An 18,224-nucleotide genomic window follows, 5' to 3' on the forward strand; every position below is an offset into this window, starting at 1 on the left:
GGAGGCGGGGTTGCCAGGGTTTGGGGCTCTGGCCCGACCCCCGTCGGGCAGCCAGGGCGAGCGGGATTGGGAGGGAGGGAAGAGGAAGCTGAGCGTCCTGGGGCGGAGGACGCGCCTAAGGGTATCCGCAGACACTTCCCTGTCCCGGGGTAGCGCAGCTGTGCCTGAGCGAAGAGAGGGCAGGGGAGCGGGTTGCAGGCCACCTCGGCTCTCGGACCCTGGCGCCCTTCCCTCCACCCACGACGCTCCCCTCCTCCAGCGCTTCCTGAAGCCCGGGGAGGGGCGGGGGCTGCTTGGCCAGGGGGAAGGAAGGGAAGGGGACGCCGGGTGGGGTGGGTTGCTGGTCCCTCAAGGCAGACCCCGGTTTGGCATCCGTATCCAGACCTGGACATCGGGGGCGACCAAGCGTTTAAGAGGAGCATTGAGGGTGGGCGGCGGCTGGGTCGGGGTTTGGGAAGGCGAGGTCTCGGGGCTGCGGATACGGAACACCCAGGGGCCAAGGGAAAGAGGGTACTAAAGGGAGCCGGCAGGGGAAGGCGAGGCGGGGCTGGGGGTTGGGGAGTGTGGGAGAAAGGGGCAAAGGTGAGGTCGGCCTGCTGGCTGGGCGGGGGCGGAGGAGTGTGGGGCCAGGGTCATGGGGGAGGGGAGAACTGCGGGAGGGCGTCCCCTACGGGGTTTGCGGTTCCACTCTTGAACTCGCCTGCGTTCTCCTGAACCTGAGCCTCGCCTCCCTCTGCCTAGTCGTCGCTGAGCGGCCGTCGCATCTTGCTCTCGCAGCGCGCAGACCGGTCACCTGAGCCTGGACGTGGGACCAAGCGGCCAAGAGCTTCTCGGATCCGGGGAAGCGCGTTAGATGCGGGGCCTTTTGTTTTCCCATTAATGAAACAAGTTCAGTCCGAACCATTCTAGGCCTCCCAGTAAAACAAAATGATACCCTCCCACTCCTTCAACCCATTACTGTCAAAAGGAATAAATACTTCCAGATACGACTTGCTTGGTTTAGGAGCCAGAGCAACAGACGCATATAAGTGGGTCAGAAGGGCAAGTTCAAGGACGTTCCCAGAGCCGAGGCTGCTGGGAAATCAGTCTAGGAGGAACAGCATTGTTTATTCATTCCTGTATTCTTCCAGCAATTATTCTCGACATGTGCTCTGCCCTGGGGATACAGGGTGAAGAACGCCCCGGTGGTGCTTTCTTTTAGTGAGGGAGACGCCCACAAACAGACGAACTCTGGGGGTGGTCGTGCCCTTGAAGAAAGTCCAGCATGGTGAAGGGGTGAAGACCGACAGAGGGAGGAACTTGCTCCATCACAGACTCCTCAGGGAAGGCCTGTGGTAGTATGGTGTTTAAGCATAGACCTGAATGGAGTGAGCGAAGGGATGACGGATATCACGGGGTGGGGGTGGGGGGGGAGGGCTGAATGTTGCAGGCAGAGGGAACAGCAATTTCGAAAGCTCGGAGAAGGGAGCATGTCTGTTGTGTGGCAACAGCAAGGAGGCCGCTGTGGCTTGAGTGGAGTGACAGTGCACGGGCCAGTGCCAACAGGGGCAGCGCTAGGGCTGTCTTCCTAGGACTTCCCTCATTTGCAACTTGGGCCTGACCCCAGACTGGAATTAAGGGGCAGGCCAGCTGGGCAGCGGCCTGGGTAGAAAAGGGCACTAAATTATCCTTGGGGTAATTCCGACATTTGGTGCCAATGAACTCTGATTTCTGTCTGGGTCTCTTGGTGAACCGTAAATTGGCTCCCATACACTGACAGAATCCTTGACGACTGCTTACCTGGACTGTTTGTCTCCAGAATAATTTTGCAACGTGCAGGTACAGGCAGAAGTTGCAGGGTGTGGCCCCCGAGACCTGCCAGCCAGCGTGGTCTAAAGGCAGCAGTCACAGCTGGAATTCTGCAAATGCGCCCTCCAGTGTGAAGTGCCCTTCCCTGAGAGAGCGTTATGCTATTGTCTACAGTTTAAATGGTTTAATATGCCCACCGAGAAACTGCTTCAGAGAGTTGCATGTGATGAATTCATATAATAAGCTCTAATTCTGAATGGAAAGAATGAGGTTTACCGTTTTTATCCCAACAAAATTGGTATTCCTCCACCCCTGCTAAGTAAAACATTCAACAGATATTTAAATGAGCCGGGTCTGAAGGGGTGCCAACTCACTGGCTTGCTCAGGGTGCCAGGGCTGGCTCTTACCCGGCAACACGTGCACCCCTTGAACCAACTGGGGACCTGAACTGTGAGTGGGTGCGTTTGCGGTCGGGCATTTGGCCGTACCCCCACAAGTAGTCTTGCTTGGCGTGTCTTGCCTTACATAGGAGCTGAGTTCTGGTGTCCTAATGACGGTTCCTATGCCCTCTGCAGGACTAAGGATAGATCATATATGAGCGGGAGATGACTAGGACATGGAATCAGGAACAGGGGAATGGTTAAGGGCACCAGGAGGGGACTGCCAGTCACTGGGAGAACTTAAGTGCTCAGTAAACATAGGGCAACGAGGAAGTTCAGGGGCTGAGGTGGGGAAGAGGAGGAGCTGAGATTGAGTAGAGAAGGTGCCTAGAGGCCAGCAGGCGTCGAAGTCCTCTGGGTCTGACCGGGCAGTCCCAGCTCCAGCCCGTCCCCTGGCCCCTCCCCGCTGCCGGCCAGAGTCACACATGTGTTTTCCTGTTTTCCATTTCGGTCCCCGTCACCCTCTGCCTTTTCAGCTCCTCGGAGTCAGCAGCTGCTGCAGCTCCAGCCTTAGCTGGCTTCCCTTCCTAGCACCTTCCCCTCCCCCGCCCCTACCCCCTGCTTGCGGGTAGCCCCTCCTCCTCGCACCTGCCCAAAGGTCACGGGACAGGTAAGAGGTGGGAGAGGAGGGACTATGGGCCAGAGGGGAAGTGCCGGAGGAGGATGGAGTGAGCGTCCTGCAAATTGGCCAACCGGAGACCCAAGAGTCCGTTGTCTCCCGGCCCTGGCCCTGGCCCCGGCCCTCTCTAGGCAGAGCCCTCTTTCTGCCCAGAGACTTCAGCCCTACGCTAATGGGAGCCCTGGGCGCAGGAGTAAACAATTTCTTTCTTGTTTCACTTTTTTTTTTTTTTTTTTTAAAGGGACTATGGTAGCCTCACTGGAATATAGAAAAACAAATGGAGCACTGGGGAGGGAGGAGCTGAGCTTCCAGCTTGGGGTGATGGGGGAATCTGGCTGCACCACAGTGTATGTGTTTTCTCTTTCTGTTGTTAGAGGGGAAAGCACAGACCAGTTGGAGCTAGGAAGGCAGGACATGGGGTCTCTAGGGGAGAAAGTGTCTTCTTCATTTAGCTCTTGAGCTTGACAGAGCAGCCAAGACCCTGAACTGTGTTCTCGTTCCTGGAAGAAGTATGCTTTGGCTTTGTCATTCACAGGTAGGGTTTGGGTCCAGGACTCCACTGGCTGCTGTGCTAGGCATGGCATGCTGTGGGCCCTGTGCCCACTTTCTCTGAAACCCTGAATCTGAATCTTCACCCATAGGCTATGAGTGTTGTCCTGTAACCTCCACTGGGTACTCAGGGATGAATGCACCTCAGGCAGGAAGAAGACAGGGTGCTGTGTATCAGGAAGGCAGGTATTTCCTGGGGTGCCAGACTCTAAAGTTTCTCCTGTAAAGCCTGGCGTGGGAGAGCCCTTTGGGAGAGGTCCTGCTGGTCCCAGGCTGCCTGAACGGTGGAAGCATTACCCGAGAGCCAGGCTCTCAGGGAGGAATGTGAGCTGCCAAAGACGGTGCCTTCCTGCCCACGGCTGCGATGCTAAGCAGTGGTTAAGAGGGGGCATCTTTTCTCTGAAGGGCATTCTCCCCTGTCCAGTTTGCACAGACTAAGGAGTAAGATAGGGAAGATTCCACTGGCGGCACTTCCTAGTGAGACCGCTAGGGTGTGCTGTCCTGCTGGAGTGTGGGTTTCACCCCCCTCCTCTGGGTATCTGTCTCAAGATTCCAAGATAAAGGACTTCGCTTTTCACATACCCCCAGCCCGGGACTAAACCCTGCACACTGCTTCGCTACTTTCCGCCACAGTTTCCCCTTCCTTTGTCCCACCTTCCTCATCTCTCCTTCATCCCTTTCCTTTATGTTCCATTAGGACATATGCCCACCCCTTGGTGCCAGGAAATTTGGTCTTAAAAGGGCAGGCGGCATGATGTGTTTTTATTTGCCAGGCAGTGGCCATCCTAGCAATAGCATCGCCGCCAAGAAGACTTGTAGTCGCCCCTCATCCCTGAAAAGGGGTGAGAAAGGGGAGGAGCAGGCTGGGAAGGAGGTAGCCTAGGCATCAGGCTGAAGGATGGCAGAGGCTTTCCGTTTAATCTAATCACACCCTCCCCCAGGTAATTCATTAGGGAGCCATCGGAAGCGTTTTCCTGTCTGAGGGGAAGGCCGGTTGGAACTGGTGGGAGGTAGGGGAGATAGCACAGAGCATGGGCTCTGCTGGCGAGCCCACCTGCCTCCTTCACCAGTTTGGCACCCCGACATGTGACTTAGTGCCTCTTGGGGCTGCAGGCAAGCTTGGATGAGATCAAGCATTAGGGTGCTTAGCAGTATGTCTGGCACCTGATAAGTGTTCCATAGATGATAGCTATCATTAACATGAGTGTTGAGGGGGCTGCTGGAAGAAAAGGACTCTCTCCTCTGGAGGGATTTTAGGTATTTGTGAGGATGGCTTAGGAGAAGCTTGATCTCTGGGAAGGGTGAGCTCACCAGAATGCAAAGATGTAGGGTAGAGATAAGCCACCCTCCCCCACACCCTGGGGATTTTTAGATCTTCCTTCTTAGGTTAACCAAAGAGGGTTAGAAAGGGTGTGGGAAGGGACCGGCAGATTTCAGGATGGATAGGATGTATTTCTGTTGGTAAAAAGAGAACCAGAATACCAGACCGAAGTAGATGGACTATGAAGCTAGAATATGTGATTTCCCAAAACAATGCTCAACTTCTTTGCTCTGGGCCTGTCTATGCAAGATAGCTCAATGAAATCTCAGTTCCCCATATTTTTAGGAAATTGGACTAAACTTGTATGTGGGGAAGGTGTTTATAGGAATTATTATTATTTTTTTAAGGATGAATGGGGAGGGGATGCAGCCAGAGGTTTGAGTCTCATTTTCTTTTTAATTTTTTTAAAGTTTACTTATTTGGAGAGAGAGAGACACACACACACAGAGAGAGAGAGAGAGAGAGAGAGAGAGAGAATGAGCAAGCAGGGGAGCGGCAGAAAGAGAGAATCCAAAGCAGGCTCTGCCCTGCTGTCAGCATAGAGCCAGATGCAGGGCTCGAACCCACCAACATGAGATCATGACCTGAGCTGAAATCAAGAGTCAGACGCTTAACCGAATGCACCCCAGAGCCTCATTTCTTGACCTTGTTGCCTTGGAAGTAGATTGAGGCTCAGCTTTGGGGTTGTGGCTCAAATTTGGGGGCAGCCATCCTTTGCTCTGAGGGGAAGTGTGCAGAGTTCTTCTCTTAGGAGGCCCGTCACGAGGCATGGGGACTGTACTTACACTTCCTCTAATGTCAGCACGGGCAACAAGCCTTTGTGGCACCCTGTGCAATCTCCCCGCCTTGCCTTTCTTGTTTGGGGCGAGGGGGGAGTGGGGCTAGGGTGGGGCCTGGAGGACAGAGGCTTGTGCATTCCTTCTCAGGCCACCGCCCCGTCCTCAGCTAATTTCCTCAGGGCCAACTTCCCTCGGGCTAAAGAAACTGCACCCAGTGGACTGTCATTTCTTATGGGCCCTCAGTCCTGGAGCAGCGCTGACAAAGGAGATTCCTGAGAGAGCGCCTTCTTATCACAGAAAGTGCTGAGCCAAGAACTCCAGGCTGCCCCTTTTGCAGATGTGAAAGGCCAGTGAACCTTAGACCCAGACAGTTGCTTAACACTCCTCTCCCCCTCCCTCACTCCCTCCTCCCGTCTTGACCTCTCCATTTGATTTAAATCCATAAGCATTTGCCTGGCCTTTCCTCTGACTGCTGGCTGAAAAGGAGGAGTGGTCAGGCCATAGTGCCTGGAGGCTGTGGCTCCCCAGGACTGCCACAGCGGGAATCTGCTGGAACCCAGGTTCAGGGAGTGAGTGTGCTTCCCGCCCTCCCCTCAGCAACCCCCTCCCCTCGCCCACCCCCTGTGCTGCTTTGCACTGTCCGATCACTTCCTCTCCCCAGTGCCCCAGGCCCTAGCACCTCTCCACTTGGTCCGCCAGCCTCTCCTCTCTTCCTCTCCGCCTTCTCCCACTCTGCAGTGCTCTCGGGCACCTGCTACCGCTTTAGCTACTTGCCTCAGCTTTGGGTCTTTGGGTCTCAGCTCTCCAGCTGCAATTCCTCGGCGGGGGAGCCATCATCAGCTGCCTCCCATCATCCCTAGGTTGGATCACCCTTTTCCCATTCATACCTTTTTGGGTGATGCACCTATGCTGACGTGGGGGATTGGACAGCAGGAGGCTGGAACACTAGGGGCTGCGAGAGAGAGATGTCCGGGAAGGAAAAGAGGAGAATAATCTGCCTTCTTTCAGAGAGGAGTGGGGCTGCTTGGGCTCTGCTAGGGCTGCAGACCTCACCTCAGGGTGGTTAAGAGATGCTCCCTGAGCAAGGGGATGGTTGTAGGTTTCCGGCAAGAGGTCCATGAAGCCCTTAGGTTCGCCAGAGTCCGTGTCCTTGGGGAGGAGAGAAGTTTGTGAGGGGAACCCACAGAGAGGCTGCTTGCAAGGTTGGTTCCTAATGTTGCAGCTCAGCACAGGTAACAGTGAGACTGGAATTGGAAGGGAGACAGGCTTTTTTGGGGCAAGGCTGAAAAAAACACAGGCTCAAATCAGGATGGTTATACCTGGGGACTGCCAAATTGCCTTGTATCCCAGCAGAGTCCGATAGAACCAGGATTTAATTTTCTATTTTGGAAATCTGGGGGGCAGCACTCTCCTAATGAGGAGAAATGCTGCTTTCTCTCTAGAGAATGAGTGCCTTCTCTTAAAAATTCCACCTGGGGTTGTTTCAAGGAGCCAGCTGGAGAAGAAGAGGTTAATGGGAGATGGGAGGCCAGAGTGAGCTCTCTGAGATGGTGGGCCGGATGTTGTCCCTGTTGACCACCATAGGCAAGAGTTTTAGGTAATTGCCAGCCACCTGAGTTATATCTTCATCTTTCTTCCTTAGAGGGCGATGCCAAGAAGCTGGTGACGGCTTTCTTCTCCTTCCACCATGGCTGACGGCATTAAATATGAAGTGGCCTCCCAGCAAGAGGGGGACGCCTCCCCTTTGGGCGATGAAGCCAGCTCAGGGTCTGAGCAGGTAAAGCTGAAGAAGGAGATCTCGCTGCTTAATGGCGTGTGCCTGATTGTGGGGAACATGATCGGCTCGGGCATCTTTGTTTCCCCCAAGGGCGTGCTCATGTACAGTGCCTCTTTTGGCCTCTCCCTGGTCATCTGGGCTGTTGGGGGCCTCTTCTCCGTCTTTGGAGCCCTTTGTTATGCGGAATTGGGCACCACCATTAAGAAATCTGGAGCCAGCTATGCCTACATCCTCGAGGCCTTCGGGGGATTCCTTGCCTTCATCCGACTGTGGACCTCACTCCTCATCATCGAGCCCACCAGCCAGGCCATTATTGCCATCACCTTTGCCAACTACATGGTGCAGCCCATCTTCCCGAGCTGCTTTGCCCCCTATGCGGCTGGGCGCCTGCTGGCTGCTGCCTGTATCTGTAAGTGGGGCCAGGGCAGGAGGTGTGGGCTGGAGCGCCAGGGCAGAGGCTGGGATGTGAGTCCAGTAAGCCAGTGAGAAAGGAGCTGGAAGCGAATGCCTCCGACAAACACTCTTGTTTTCATTTTATTATTAAAAAAAAAAAAAAAAAAAGATTCTATTTTTAAGTAATCTCTACACCCAACGTGGGGCTTGAATTTACAACTCCTAGATCAAGAGTTGTATGCTTTGGGGCAAGTGGGTGACTCAGTCAGTTAAGTGCTTGGGCTCAGGTCAGGATCTCGGGGCCTGGGGGCTCGAGCCCCGTCCGGTTCTGTGGTGACAGCTCAGAGCCTGGAGCCTGCTTCGGATTCTGTGTCTCCCTCTCTCTCTGCCCCTCCCTCGCCATGCTCTGTCTCTCTCCATCTCTCAAAAATGAGTAAACGTTAGAAAAAAAAAAAAGAGTCGTATGCTCTGCCGACTGAGCCAGCCAGTCACCCCCTCTTGTTGTCTTTAAGTTAGTGTGGGCTTCGTGTGAAAATTCAAATGGTAGCAACGTGTAAAAACAAGCAACAATAAAGAGAACGCTTCACCTCTTCCCCACTTTCCCACGGTAGCCCCACTAGCAGTTCGTATGCCCTTCCTGACTTTTTCTTGTTCCTTTAAGAAGTGTCGTTAAAAAAATGTAGTTTTCTTCTGTTTTTATTTTTTGTAAAGTTTATTTATTTTGGGAGAGGTAGTTGTTTTGTTTTTAAAATATGGGATCATGGTACACATATAATTCCGGTTTGTGCTTTATTCCCAGAATTTACCAGTGACATTTTCTACTTAGAGATCTATTTAAAAAAAAAATTATTTATGTTATTCCATGTTAATGTGAAGGATGTATTGTTTATTTAACAAATCAGTCCTCTTAGTGGCCATTTAAGCGGGTTCTAATTTGTTAGGCACACAGGTAATGCGCCAATGAATATTTTATTGTTTATACGAGTTTTTCTGTGGGCCAGATTCTTAAAACCGTCATTTCAATCTACCCTGACTTTTGCTCTGTCTCATAAGTAATGTATTTAAACCTATACATTCAGCAAAGCCACTTTGGAGGTCCTGAGAAGCTGATCGTCTATAGCCCCATCCCCCAGGGGCCTCTGTTCTGGAAAAATGGCCTCCTTGCCTGAAACCTTGGAGACCCTTCCCACACCCCAAATGTGGAGAAGCTTGGAAATTCTGTCATTTTAAGGGGCACCTCCCCCAGCAGCGGTGGCTGCGGAGTGTGGGCATTTTGCACCAGGTGTAGTTGCTCCCTGGATCAATCCTCTCCAGTTGGCTTTGTGTCCTCTTTTCTCGAGGTTTCTCCACTGCCCCATCTTATTCCTCAGCTTCCTCTCCAGCCTGCCCCCTTTGACTGTTGTGCGGAGTCCTGGGTGTCTCCATGGGGTCCCCTTGTGCTTTGTGCGTCCGTGCTTGTGGCTTGGACTCCTCTTCGTGTATGGGGATGTTTGTCAGGCATGGCAACAATCAGGGAGGGGAGGAGGGCACTGTCTCTTGTTACAAGAAGGAGGCTTTCCCTTGAGGTCTCAGATGTGATCTGTAATGTCTCTTGCGTCATTTACAGTTGACTTACTGGGGAAACTAATTTTAGGATCTGTCAGTCTTGAGGCGCTCTCCAGTGTGGGCATACTGTTATGTATCTTGTGTGGTGTAGGGATTATTCCAAGCAAAATTTCCAAGATGGCTGCATCGTTTGAAGTCCTAGAATCCAATAATTTTAACCATCTCTGTTGAAATCTCTTTAAAACCAGTGATATGTCTGCCTGCCTTCATAACTTGACATTTCTTTTGGTGACTCAGAGTCACCATTACACATCTCTATTCTTACATGACTATGAGGCCTCAGGCCGCTGGGGCGGGGACGAGTGTTGACTTCTTCAGGAGCTTCCAGGGTGCTGGCCTGACTTCAGTTCAGCAGTTTCATTCTTTATGAGTTCCATCTGTGTCATGTCTGACAGCTGTTGTTCCTTGACTCTGGCATTGTGCCTACCTCCATCAGCCACCCCTTTTTAAAAAATGTTTATTTATTTTTGAGACAGAGAGCGTGAGTAAGGGAAGGGCAGAGAGAGAGGGAGACACAGATTCTGAAACAGGCTGCAGGCTCTGAGCTGTCAGCACAGAACCTGACGTGGGGCCCGAACCCATGAACCTTGAGATCATGACCCGAGCTGAAGTTGGACGCTCAACTGACTGAGCCACCCAGGCGTCAGTCACCCCTTTTTAATTTGCTGTGTCTAATTGGGGACAGAGATGTCTTCAGACCCTACAGTTGGGTGCACATACACATGCAGGTACACCCTTGTAAGGATATGGGCAGAGTAGCCACAGTTATGATTTGTCCGCAGAGCTCCCCAGTTAATAAAAAGATACAGTTTTGTGCATGGCTTTATGGCATATATATAACATAATTCTGATGGAGTGACAGATACACCAGATCTGTGTTTGAGCCTGCGTGACCCTAGGCAGGGTGCAGTAACTGTTTTACTTCTGGGCTACTGTGTGGACGAAGTGAGATTTGGTGGAAACCATAAATCATGACTCAGGTGTAATGTATTGGTGATTATTATGTTTGAAATTATTCTCTTTTGGCTGCTTCCAGGACTTTGTTCTGTCTTTAATTACTTCAGAGGGACCTAGAGATCTGGAAGAAGGTTCAAAAGGGCAACCAAGATTGTAATTAAGAATTTAGGGACATATGATTCATGAGTTTCTTCCTTCAACCATTGTCTAACGAGCACCCAATACATGAACATTCTGTCCATATACTACCTATGCAGTAATATCTTGTTTATCTAGCCATAGCCGTTCAGGAGAAAGGTAGAGCAAAAGGCCTAGAAGCAGCCAAGAAAGAAATTTTAAACACAATAATCATTAATATGTTACAGTTGAGTCATGATTTATGGTTTTCACAGCCTCACTTCATCCGCAGAGTGGCCTGGAAGTAAACCATCCCTGCACTTGCCCAATGTCCTGCCACTACTGAGCCCTCCCTCAGGCACAGGTCTGGTGCCCTTGTCACTCCCCCAGAGTTGTCAAATATATGCCAACAATGTATGCTCAACGTGAGGACTGAGGCTGAATCTTTGAACTTAGCGAGAATAGGGATTTAATACAGAACTTTCATTCATTCACGGAACATTTAGAGCATTCTCTGCGCTAGATATTCCAATGAATGCTGGGAAGCAAAGAAGAATAAAGTCTGGACTTTGCCATCCAAGAACTCCTAGTCAAGGAGAGAGATAGATAGGTTAACCAATAATTGTCATGCAATGTAGGAAATGTGGTGATAGAGACACTGTAGGAGAAAGCAGGACAATTTTCTTCATTTGGGGAAGAGGGCTTATAGGAGGATGTCACAGAGACCATGATGTCTGAACTGAATTTTGGAAAGATACGGAGCTGTCTCCTAGGACACTTTCACTGAGGGAACTGCAGTGTGACAAGGTGTGGAGGTGCAGACAGGCATGGAATGTTCAGAGAATTCCAGGTGGTTGGTATGGCTGGAATGCAGGGTGGGAGAGGGTGAGAAGGCAGAGACTGGAAACGTAGCCCAAGGCCAGCTCCAAGACTGGTTTATACATTGTCTACACAGGGTAGACTTTATCTGGAAAGTGGGAAGTTGTTGATTGTAAGTGGGGAAGTGAAATTAGATTTGCCTGGAAGAAGAACACTGGTGGCCAGGTGGAGTGTTTTTGGTAAGTGTGAGAATCAGAAGGTAGGCACATCGGTTTAGGGAGTGGACACCTGAGTCCACTTGAAGGCTGGTGAGCAAGGCCTTTGGACCAGAGATGAGGGGGTGGATAGAAAAGTAGTAATAAGGCATGGTTTCTAGGACTTCTGGATGAGTGTGTGTGGTGGTGGGGGGCAGTTCTCAGAGGTGATGCTAAGAATTCAAGCTTGGACAGGGGGCCGGTGATGGGGCTTCCATCTGAAATAGGGAAGGTGAGCTGAGGGATGAGTAGAGGGGCATCTGGAGCTTCTGCTAGGCTGCTTATGTGGCCTTTCATGAGCAGCGCCCTCCTTGGGTCATCATGACCCAGAGTCGGTCACTGTCCCATCAATTGACTCATACTTAAAACAGAGACTGATGTGTAAATGATGATGGCAGCCTAGGAATGTACAATGATGGACATACATCATTAGCATAATTTCTAATGACCAGAAGGTGTGTGTTCACTGTCAAGGCTTCCTAATGCCATAGTCCCTAGGAAACCCATCGAGGAATCAGGGATTGCTCTCAGGGCATGGAATCAGAGCCAAGGGAGAAAGTTTTGACTACTGGAGACAAATTTACTGAACGTGATGGGTTTTATAAAATACGGAGCTGAAAGGTAGAGCAGGAAACTCACGGTGTGGTGGAGGAGACAGGAAGTAGTCAATTACACACTTCATATGGGTAAGTGCTGGGAGCGGGTGGGGTGGGCCCTACTCAGGAGATGTCTGTACTCAACGCTGAAGGATGAAATGGTGTCAAGGGGTGGCTGAAGCGCCCACTGGCCGTGACCTACAAGGCGTGCTCCATCTGACTTCTCTCAGACCTCTCTCCCCCTCACTCTCTCTGTGGAGCTACACCGGCTTTCTTGCTTTTCTTCCAGTTTGCCTGGCCTGTTCCTGCTTCGGGAGTTTTGTACTTTATCGTTCCTTCTGCTGAGAAGGCTCTTTCCTCAGATGTCCTCAGAGCTCATCCCCTCAGTCCACTCGGGTCTTTGTACAGACGTTACTTCACCAGAGACTTCTCCTGTCTCTAATGGTCACTCTCAGTTTCCCATCCTGTTTTGTTTTTCTTGATAGCACCTGTCACCACCTGACATTAATCGTTTACTTGTCTGTTGTCTATCTTTCCCTCTAGAGTGTAAACACCACGAAAGTAAGCACTTTGTTTTGCTCACGGCTGAATATCCAGCGCCTAGAACAGTGCCTGGCATCTGCTAGGTACTCAATAAATATGTTGAATGAAGAAGGGGCAAGGATATTTTAGGCACAGGGAAAGGCAATGTAAAGCACAAAGGTGAGAAAAAGAATGGAGTGTGGGTGCACGGGGGTGATTGTGGGATGTGAGGGGACAAAAGGAGGCAAGCGGCTAGAACACGACGCTCATGTTCTAGGGAGTTAAGATTTTATTCCACAAGTTAGGAAGCTCTTGTGGCAATCCAGGCAGGAAATGACAAAAGCCCAAATGAGGGCAGTGGCAGCGGGGCTGTGGCTTACTTAGGAGATGATGTCTCCAGGAAAGGTTAGATAGGAGAGCAATTTAGAAGGTATAATCAGTATAACCAGTAATACTTATTGGGATGTCTGGTGTAAGAGAGAGAGGTAGGTGATGAGGAAAACACCCACCAGCTTGTAAATGTTGTATCCCAGGGGCTAAGCCTGTCTTAGGATCCACTGTATCCCCAGCAAAGAAACCAAGAGAGGAGCTTGATAACTATTTCTTGAATGAAAAGCTGAGGTTTCTGGTTTGGGCAGTTGGTAGGTGGTGGCATCGTTTACAGGGATGGGGAGGATGGAATCATGTTGAATTTGAAATTTGTAGGATAGGAGGTGGATGTGCCCATTTGGAGCTCAGTAAAGAGATGGGGCTGGAGATAGGCAAGTGCTTCGTAAATACTTGTTGAATGTTTATTTTCCCAGCACTGATCATTGTCTTCCTGGAGCTCTCACTGCATGTGTGTGCACGCATACGTGTGCGTGAGCATGCTGGGGGCTGTCAGGGTGGGCACTCCAACGCAAGGTTACAATGGATTATAATGAGTGTTGTGATTTCTTAGGCACAGGGAGCCATGGGAGCAGACCTAGGCTAGCCTAGGAGAGTAGAAACTCTGTAAGGAAGTTTAAGCTGACACCTGAATGAGGAATTAACCAAAAGAGGGCGGAGTTGCATCTCAGGCAGCAAGAACAAGAGGTATGAAAACTCCGAAGACAAGAAAGAAGGACGTTTTAGAGACTCCTTCTAGTAAAGGACGTCAGGGTGGGCTGCAATACTGAGGTTAAGGTAGGAAATGTTGACAGCTGGCCTGCAGAGGTGGGTGGAAATGGTAAGATAGTTTGTTCAGGGCTTTATTAGTTGTAGTTATTATTGTTCTATAATAAATCATCTAGTGACATAGAATAATAGTCATTTTATTTATTTATTTATGTTTATTTATGCTTGTTTGTTTATTTATTTAGGTTTATTTATTTATTTTGAGAGAGAAACAGCTGGGGAAGGTCAGAGAGAGAGGGAGAGAGAATCCCAAGCAGGCTCTGTGCTGTCAGCATGGAGCCCGATGCAGGGCTCAAACCCACAAACTGTGAGATCATGACCTGAGCTGAAACCAAGAGTCTGACGCTTAACTGACTGAACCACCCAGGTGCCCCTATTTATTTATTTTAAAGTAATCTCTACACCCAATGTGGGGCTTGAACTCATGACCCCGAGATTAAGAGTTGCATGTTCTGACTGAGCCAGCCAGGTGCCCCACAGCTGTTTTATTCTTTTATGGTTTCTTAGCTCAGGGATTTTGGAAGGGGTAACTGGGGCAGTGCTGGCTCAGGGTCTCGTGTGGTGGTAGTCAGATGGTGGCAGGAGCTAGAACGAGGGGATGCTGAAGAAGATGGGGGCTAGCTGGGCATCTTTTTCTTTTCGTGTTGTGTTAGATGTGTCTTTCAAGTGGTCCCTCCATATGGACTATGTTGAGTCTCCTTACATAATGGTGGCCCCAGAGCAATCAAACTCTCTACCTGGCAGCTGAAGGCTTCCAGAACGGAGTATGTCATCAACCAGAGTGGAAGCTGTGCGTTTTATGACCTAGCCTCTGAGGTCACAGGGTGTCTTTCCTGCTGAACTCTGTAGGTAGAAACATTCACAGAAGAGTATCTCTTCTTCTTCTTTTTTTTTTTTTTAAATGTTTATTTATTTCTGAGACAAAGAGAGACAGAGCATGAGTCGGGGAGGGGCAGAGAGAGAGGGAGACACAGAATCCGAAGCAGGTTCCAGGCTCCGAGCTGTCAGCACAGAGCCAGACGTGGGGCTCGAACTCACAAACCGTGAGATCATGACCTGAGCTGAAGTCGGTCGCTCAACCGACTGAGCCACCCAGGTGCCCCAAGAATATCTCTTCATAAGAGAAGAGGCACAGACCCTATCTCTTGATGGGCAGAGTGTTACAGTCACATTGTATGAAAAGCATGTGTGTTGGGAAATGTTGTTGAGACATCTTTGGAAAATACAATCTGTTGCACAAACCACATTAAGGAGTTTGGTGGGCTTTCTCCTATGGTAATAAAAAAAAACCTCTTTGAGAGTAAAGCAGAGAGTGACTTGTATTGTGATTAAATTGTAGAGTTTGTGATTTTTAGAAAGATTACTCTGACTTCAGTTTGCAGAACTAAAAACAGGGAGACCACTTAGGAAGCTGTTGCCATGATCCCAGTGAGGGAGGATAGTGGCTTGGATTAGAGTCATGGGATGAGAGATGAGGAGACTGGTTAAGACTTAGACACTGATTAGATGGATATGGGTGGAGGTTGAGGATGATAAGATGACCACGTTTCTGTCTCGGGCAACTGGGTGGATGGTGATGCCAGTTACCTTCAGGGAGTCAGACTGAAGGAGCAGTAGGTTAAGAGAAATTGATAGGTCAGTTTTGGATAGGTTGAATTTGTGTTTGCTGACGTCCAGTAGATGGTTGTATATTCATAAGTATATGAAATTACGGTGGTTGGGCTGGTGATATACTTTTGTGAATCCTTGGTGTAGAGGTGGTCATTGAAATCACAGTAGCAGATGAGATGATCTTGACCGGATGTAGCAAGAGAGGAGGAAAGGGGCGAGGTTAGCATCTCAGGAATGCCAACATTGAAGGATAAATAGTCCACAACAAGGAGAAGAAGCGCCCAGAGAGATAAGAGGGAAATGGGAGATGGTGAGTAAAAGAGAGCAATTTGAGAAGGAGTTGGTGGCCAACGGTGTCCAATCTGCTAAGAGGCCAAGCTAGATAAGGAGGGCGGTTGCTTGGATATATCAACAGGAAGTCACCGTGACTCTGGAGAGGGAAATTTCAGGGCAGTGAGGGTAGAGTCAGATTTCAGAGAGATTGTTTATTCATCCAGTGAAACCTGAGTATCTACTATATGCCTACTTCTGGGCGAGGCCTAGGGATCCAGAAGTGACTGTTACTCAGTCTGTCCTCATTTGGCTCCGACTTGATGATAGAGACACATCAATAAACTATTCTATTGCAGTGTGGATAGTGTGGGGAAAAGCAGAGGCAGCACACTCAAGGGGGATGGGTTTACACTCAAAAGTAGCCTTTGTTGAGGAACTGTTAAGTAAGATAAGGAATGGAATGCCATTTGGAATTGACAAATAACAGGTCAGGAAAACTGTCCCTCTTCAGTGGAGTGGTAGAGTGGATATTAGTCAAGGGAAAGGAAGGGAATGTAGATATACTTTCCAGAAGACTGATTCTGTAGACAAGAAGTGTGGTTCTTAGAGGGAGGGACCGAGGTTGAGGGAGGGGTTTATGGGGAAGACTTCAGTCCTCCTTAGGCTGGTTTGGGGGTATATTTCTGGAAAATTTGGATGAAGAATCCATACCCGACAGTCACGTCTTCTCCATGGTTGGGTAGAGTGCTTGGGTGCCCCGAGTCAGCATCTCTCTCCCTTGAACTCATCCCTTTGGGAGGCAGGAATGTGTGGTGGTTAAGAGCATGGAATCAGGTCAAATTATTAGTCTCAGGTTCCTCATCTGTATAATGGAGTCTCTATCTCCTAGAGGCTTGATCTATATTTTTACCATACTTTAATCCTGTTCAAACAGTGACCATTTCAGGAGAGCAAATAATTTCTGCTCCCGTCATGGTGGCTTACTGTCCCTCTACAGATAATAGTTTTCCTTTAGAACTGCTGATGAACTACAATGCTAGATAGGCTACTATTGCGAATAGACCTTGAAATCATTTACTGATTATTGCTTAAGTAAGTTTTTTCTACGCGTGGGTGACTTCACTCATTGCTGATTTCATTGTCTGGGTAATCACGTGCTTTCCTCTCTGCCAGGAGTTTGTCCTCCCATCCCCCAACCCCAGCATGAGCCTCCCTGTGCTCAGTCCAGGTAACCGTGGTCCTGGTGCCCACCTGCACCCCCTTCGCTGCCCCAGACTGGATGGGTTGCCTCACAGTGACTTTCACAGCACCCAGTTTTTATTCTTTTTTAAACTGTCTTTTCTTTAAAAAAAAGTTTTTTTAAAATGTTCATTCAGTTTTGAGGGATAGAGAGCGAGCAGGGGAGGGGCAGAGAGAGAGGGAGACACAGAATCCGAAGCAGGCTCCAGGCTGTGAGCTGTCAGCACAGAGCCCGACGTGGGGCTTGAACTCACAGACCGTGAGATCATGACCTGAGCTGAAGTCAGTCGTTTAACCAACTGAGCCACCCAGGCTCAGGGTTTTTCTGTTTTTTGTTTAAGTTTATTTACTTTTAGGGAGAGAGAACTCACACAAAAGTGTGTGAGCAAGGGGTGGGGCAGAGAAGAGAGAGGGAGAGAGAGATTCCCAAGCTGGCTCCATGCTCAGTGTGGAGCCAATGTGGGGCTCAATCTCATGAACTGTGAGATCATGACCTGAGCCGAAATCGAGTCGGACACTTAACCTACTGAGCCACCCAGGCACCCCATCACCCAGTTCTTATAATTGTCCATGTTCACTTTTCTGTGAAGGCTGAGGACTGGGTCTGTACAAGGCCTGGAGCACAGTCAGTGCTCAGTACATACTTGCTCTCTGGCTGGCTGAATGAATGAATGAATGAATAAAGGAATAAATGAATTAGGAGTTCTGAAAAAACCTTGCTGTCCCGCCAGGGTACTATAAATGGTTACTTTTCCTAACCAGAGAAGTGTGCAGATGGCCCCTCCTAGAGCTGATTATTCTGGCTTCTCAGAGTTCTTAGGGGACTGCCCCAGTTTTCTGCAGCCAGAAGCCCCATCACCCCAGGGGGAGATCATCCCGCTCACAGTCCCACATCCTTGCATACAATAGGGACAGCATGACGTGCTGCAGTGCATACAAGTTTTGGAGCTGGACACTGCCTGAGTGGCCTCAGTTTTCTCAATTATGAGATAAAGACTGGGGTGCCTGGCTGGTTCAATCAGAAGAGCATGTGACTCTTGATCTTGGGGTCGTGGGTTCGACTCCCATCTGCGGTGTAGAGATTCCTTAAATAAATAAAACTTAAAAAAAGATAAAGATAATACACCTACTCTGTCACATTAAGTTAGATGATATCTATGAGAATGCAAGGGACCTAACACTTAATTGTTAGCCAAAAATGGTGTGTCCTACTGCAAATTCTATTCAGTCATATGCATCTTATTAATTTCTAAAAACTTTACTTTCCATTCCACCTTTGGATGACTTAAAAGCGGTTTTAGTGTTCCAGGGATCAGAAAGGAGAGCTGAGGGGCACCTGGGTGGCTCAGTCGGTTGAGCATCTGACTTTGGCTCAGGTCATGATCTCGCGGTTCGTGAGTTCGAGCCCCG

General features: G+C 49.6%; 1 protein-coding gene across 3 annotated transcripts in view; it reads left to right on the top strand.

The window, feature by feature from the left end:
* The first annotated feature begins 1,476 nt into the window (after positions 1–1,476).
* Positions 1,477–18,224, top strand: part of SLC7A7 (solute carrier family 7 member 7) — a 33,703-nt gene continuing 16,955 nt past the window's right edge. Inside the window, exons 1-2 of one of the 3 annotated variants that reach the window (XM_049611624.1) lie at positions 1,477–3,382; positions 7,139–7,682. In XM_049611624.1, coding sequence (XP_049467581.1) covers positions 7,184–7,682 — 499 coding nt within the window. In that variant the 5' untranslated portion in view covers positions 1,477–3,382; positions 7,139–7,183. Of the gene's footprint in view, positions 3,383–5,620; positions 6,066–7,138; positions 7,683–18,224 lie in introns of those variants that run through there. The other 2 variants (XM_049611623.1, XM_049611622.1) reach the window with 2 other exon arrangements.

This window comes from Panthera uncia (assembly GCF_023721935.1).
Source record: "Panthera uncia isolate 11264 chromosome B3 unlocalized genomic scaffold, Puncia_PCG_1.0 HiC_scaffold_1, whole genome shotgun sequence".
In the NCBI taxonomy this organism is placed as follows: domain Eukaryota; kingdom Metazoa; phylum Chordata; class Mammalia; order Carnivora; family Felidae; genus Panthera; species Panthera uncia.